Source organism: Camellia sinensis, chromosome 14, assembly GCF_055761805.1.
Source record: "Camellia sinensis isolate YWXY chromosome 14, ASM5576180v1, whole genome shotgun sequence".
Classification (NCBI taxonomy): Eukaryota; Viridiplantae; Streptophyta; class Magnoliopsida; order Ericales; family Theaceae; genus Camellia; species Camellia sinensis.
The window spans coordinates 92,896,953-92,902,173 of NC_138974.1; the positions used below are offsets into that span (position 1 = coordinate 92,896,953).

At 34.5% G+C, this 5,221-nt stretch overlaps 1 protein-coding gene across 1 annotated transcript; it reads left to right on the top strand.

The window, feature by feature from the left end:
• Nucleotides 1-366: 366 nt before the first annotated feature.
• Nucleotides 367-4,396, top strand: LOC114261218 (Glycosyl hydrolase superfamily protein). The gene is made up of 4 exons (XM_028201453.2): nt 367-524; nt 1,200-2,233; nt 2,410-2,579; nt 4,253-4,396. The coding sequence occupies exons 1-3, from the start codon at nt 467-469 to the stop codon at nt 2,464-2,466; spliced, it is 1,149 nt and encodes a 382-aa protein (XP_028057254.2). The 5' UTR covers nt 367-466; the 3' UTR covers nt 2,467-2,579; nt 4,253-4,396.
• The last annotated feature ends 825 nt before the right edge of the window (nt 4,397-5,221 follow it).

The window sequence follows — 5,221 nt, forward strand, 5'->3', positions numbered from 1 at the left end:
AATCCAACTTTATTTTGGATTACTGACATCTTGAATTCTTCTCGAACAATAATGTAATACTATATTCTAAGATATAGAACAACAAGCAAACTTAAGTAAAAAAGAATTTTTTGAATCTTATAAAACATGATTTAATACCTGTGCGGGTCGGTGTGGTTTGGAAGAAAAATAGAAACCGACGGATTGATAAAAGTGTCACTAAAATTTGTCATTTTTCTTACCAAAAACCGACGATTCGATTGATAAATAATAATAAATTTACCTGTGTAATTCAATGCGATTTTGACGATTTCAACGGTTTCGGCCATATTATGGGCACCCCTATGTGTGTGGGAATAGTCGGGCGGTGATTGGAGGGTCCAATCACTTCCCGTGTGTATATATAGCAAGATGGAGCGGCCATGGTGGCTGTGATTTAGGGGATCGCGGAGGTCGAAACGGCGTTGAATCAGTGAGCAGCAAAGCAATGGCTTCGAAGCTCCATTCTATCTTCTCTACGCTTCTTTTGCTTCTCACTCTATCTGGTTCGTCTCCTATACTCGCTCAATCAATGCTGATTTCAATTGCCTTCGTCTTTTTTTCTCTTTCTGTTTGATTGACTAGAAATCCAGTAGGAAAATTTTGAATCTTTGCGATACAATCCAAGTCTTAAGTAGCTGTGTCTATTATGCTTATTAGTTTGGTGGATTTTTGTTTTTTTTATTTGTTTATCAACATTGAGATATGAAAGATTCATTGCTTTGATTTGTGTTCTTTTGATGCGTATTCGTATCATTCTCTAATTCTATATTTTTTTTTTTTTTGATATCTCATTGTCAGAGAGACTAGGACTGTGAAACTTTCAATTATATAGAGTAGGAGTTTGTATTTTTTAGATTCTTTGTTGTAATTAATGATATAACTTGCATTTTATCAGCTCTGGTTTGTCAAATTTTTTAGTTTGGATCTGGATATCATAGTTTCTTATTCCTTAAATGTCTTTTCTTTTATGTTTGCTTATTTTTAATAATTTTTATGTGTTTTTTTTTTTTTAGTCTTGATTTCCCTTTTAGATCTTAATTCCTCATGTTTACTCTCTAGCCATACAATTCTCTTCATTTTTTCTACTCTAGCAATGTTTTCTTCATCTCCTTTTAATTTTACTGTAATCTTTGATTATTCTTTTTTTTAACTTGCTATGTTTTGCAAATTTTTTTCAGATTCAATAGTTCCAATTGTCAGCCTTGGAGTTGGAATTAACTATGGCCAAATTGCAAACAATCTTCCCTCTCCCAGCCGTGTTGCGAACCTCCTCGGATCCCTCAACATCAGCAGAGTAAAACTTTACGACGCTGATCCAAACGTATTAAGCGCATTTGCCAATTCAAATATCGATTTTGTCATTGGACTTGGCAATGAGTATCTTTTAAATATGACTGACCCTTTAAAAGCTCAAAACTGGGTTGAACTGAATGTTCAACCCTTCATTACGCATACCAAAATCAGTTGCATCACTGTTGGAAATGAGATCTTAACGGGCAATGATACTCAATTAAAGTCTTATCTTCTCCCGGCAATGCAAACCGTTTATGGAGCTCTCCAAAATCTTGGGCTAAGCAAACAAGTCTATGTGACAACCGCCCATTCCCTAGGAATCTTAGGCACTTCCTTCCCTCCTTCCTCAGGAACTTTCCGGCCAGATCTTGCTGAATACATTCAGCCCATTCTCAACTTCCATTCTCTAGCCAACTCACCATTTCTCATAAACGCATACCCATTTTTTGCATACAAAGATAACCCAGGTCAGGTTCCATTGGATTATGTACTTTTCCAGCCTAACTCGGGGACAATTGATCCTGTTACAAATTTGAACTATAATAATATGTTATATGCTCAAATTGATGCTGTTTACTCATCAATGAAAGCAATGGGGCATACGGATATTGAGGTCAAGATTTCTGAGACAGGTTGGCCTTCTAAAGGGGATCCTGATGAAGCAGGAGCCACACTACAGAATGCAGAGTTATATAACGGTAATTTGTTGCGTTTGATAGAGGAGAGGCAAGGTACTCCAGCAAACCCATCAGTACCAATCGATGTATATGTTTTTGCACTTTTCAATGAGGATTTAAAGCCTGGTCCGGCATCAGAGAGGAACTATGGGCTGTACTATCCTAATGGTACCCCTGTTTATAATATTGGGTTACAGGGTAACCTTCCACAGATGATTATAAATTCAGCTCCCAAGATAAATGTAAGAAACCCAGTACAACATTTGGTTAGAAATGCTCTTCGTGGTCTTTTCTTTTTCTCAATTTGGTTTGATGGGTTAGATTCACAATCTACTTTATATATCTAGCTGATGAACTAATTCAATGAGTCAAATGAATGTTTCACTAACGCCTTATCTTCTGAATTCTTATTTTGCAGGCCTTGTCTATTTTAAATCTTTTGATTTTTACCATAGCAAGCTTAATCTGTGCTTGAAAGCCACAAATTCATTGTCACTAAATTGAGGGGGAGGGAATGATAAAGAAGAAAGGAGGGCTCTTCGGCATCATTGATATTTTCTCCCCATAGATCACAGGGAGATCTTTAAGGTAAGAAGTTCGATTCTCTCTCTTTTTCTTTTTCCTTTTTTCTTTTTTTTTTTTTTTTCCCTCCTAATTCTAAGTAGAGACCTTGAGATGCATAGAGTTTAGGGGCAGCTCCCCATATGCATAAATCCTTATAGTTCCTTGCCTTTTACTTTTTTTCACGTTAGAAGTATAACGTCCTGCTTGGTGCATGTCTAATTGCACTTGTGCTAGGAATACCCAAAACAAAAAATAAAATAAAATAAACAATTCACAGAATGGGACATACATGCGAAAGAAAACCCTTTGTTTCACATTTGTTTTTCTCTCACATCTATGTTCCATTCTGTGAAAATCTTCTATGCACTTAGATTTCCTCAGTATAGTTATCTAGGTTGGACCATTCATTCATTAGACTCTTCTAAAATCTTCCCATCAGATGATCCTCATTCCATGATCTCATGTTTTGAGCTTTCAAAAAAAATAGTGAACTCTTTCTAAGAGTAATCAAATCCTATGCTCAGGATTTGGCTTTGCCTGAGGCTTTCAACTCCGAAGTATCTCATAGGTAGTATTGGTAGCATGTCATCTTATGCAAGCAATACGTGTATGCTCGTTGAATATGTCAAGCGTTATGGTTTTAACTGTTAGATTAAACTACTCCAATTTTAAGAATACCTCTCATTTATCATTGTTTTTTTAGAAGATATGGTATTGTGTCTCCATCCTCGTCTCCACTTGCATTCAATCATGCATTTGAATCTTACTTTGAACAAATTCTCGTTGTCTTCGACTACACAAAAGTCCATATTGGCTTCTATCAGGCAGGCAGACCCCTCAGTGTCCATCTTTCGGCAATTTTTAATTACTTTCCAAAGTTGAAAGCTCATCAGATTTGTCTTCTTGGTTGTGAGGCTGACCTATGAAGTTGTCATGCTCTTCGTCTCCGTCTCTTTTTCTCTATTCCCCATAGGGAATATGTAGGCACCGTGTCATCCCTGTCGATTTCAAGCTTACTTACATATAATCTCATCTCTTTTTTCTCTGTTAGCTTTTGACATTGCTCTATTTCAAAAAGTTGAAAAATAATGAATGATCTGACGTCTAAAGTTTCTTGTGGGGAAGGCTGTTGTTCATAAAAAATTATCCTGCAAAATCCCCTCATCTGTTGTGTGAAAAATGTTTCTGAGAACACGTAACATCATGGAGTCCATGTTTCCATTGTATTTCTTACTTCAGCATGGCCCTGAAGAGGATAAGATTGACAGATAGACAAAATCCACTAAATAAATTCACATAGTGACTGGCTAGCTACCACCATATTTGAAACCCCAGTTGGTGAAACAAACTTAGATTTGTTGATCTCTGCCGACTAGAAAGCGGTCCTCTTTGTGGTCCCAACAACAGTGGACCATCCAACTTTTAGGTTTAGCTCACCCTAATAATCTAACAAGAAGAGACCATAAAACATGATGAGGAAACATTATTAATGCATCACGAAGAAACATTAACTGAAGCTCAACTAAACTTGCTTTTATCATCCTTAAAGTGGTTATGCTTTGGCATACATAAGTTGTTAAGACTCATTAACACGCCACGGTTTTTAGTTATGATTTGATTTTCAGAACACAGTGTTAAAGTAGTTTTTAACCCTTGCAAATCTCATGCGATTGATTCTTTATTGTGTTTATCTGCAGGGAGTCAGTCAATCATGGGAGAACTTTCATTACCGTCATTTTGTGTTGCGTAATGCTAAATTTTTCTTCCCACCAGTGGATCTGGGAAATTATGTATTTGTACTTCACCGGATTCATTATAGATGAAAACAATTACTTACCAAACCTCCTTTAAAGGTAATTCATTTAGAAAATAGAAATAGATAAATATTTTTTGACAATAATGTGAAATTATGGGCAGTTGAACAATAATAAGTGGGGAATACTATTCTTTAACAAACATTTAATAATGGATTAGCTTAGTGCAACAGTTTTTACATTTGGTTATATGATTGTCTTGAGGGGTGTCACCTGCTACAACTTTGTAACTTAAATCATTTATTAGCTAGCAAATACTTGTAAAAGCGTATATTGTTTCGCTCTCGTGTTACCTACTCTTATCTTTCTTATTTTTCATTAATTTAACGAATTAAAAAATTACCTGCAAAGTTTTGTTTTTCCACCTTTACGAAGATGAATCTTATGACTACGACTCTTTTGGCACTAGCTTATAAGTTGGAATTTTTTTATTTTTTTTTATTTTTGTGTTTAATGATTTTTTTTAAAAAAAATTATGTCATTTTTTTATTTATTTTCTAAATATGTCTCGGTTAGATGACTTAGAAAATTAAAAAGAAAAATTCACTAAAAAATAAGTATATATATATACTTTTTTTAGATTTTTTCTTTCTTTAGTGGATTGTTTTTAAAAAAAAAAATTATTTTGAAGATCTTCTAATCGAGATGGATCTAGAAATAGATATAGAAAGTAAAGTTTTGAAATAATTTTTAAAACGAAATTTGCTCAAAAATAATAATAAGTCAACTAAATGGAGAAATTATTTTGGGGAAGTTAAGTCAGAGAGAAATGAATCCACCATAACTACTAAATAATCAACCAACTAAATAAGTTTTTTTATTTCATTAACCGATTGTCTGGGTTAGTTTACA

Bases quoted from the DNA above. Each gene is read 5' to 3' on its own strand.
- LOC114261218 (XM_028201453.2), top strand. From the start codon at position 467: ATGGCTTCGAAGCTCCATTCTATCTTCTCTACGCTTCTTTTGCTTCTC. The intron at 525-1,199 runs GTTCGTCTCCTA...AATTTTTTTCAG, and splicing joins TTTGCTTCTCACTCTATCTG to ATTCAATAGTTCCAATTGTC. The intron at 2,234-2,409 runs GTAAGAAACCCA...CTTATTTTGCAG, and splicing joins ATTCAGCTCCCAAGATAAAT to GCCTTGTCTATTTTAAATCT.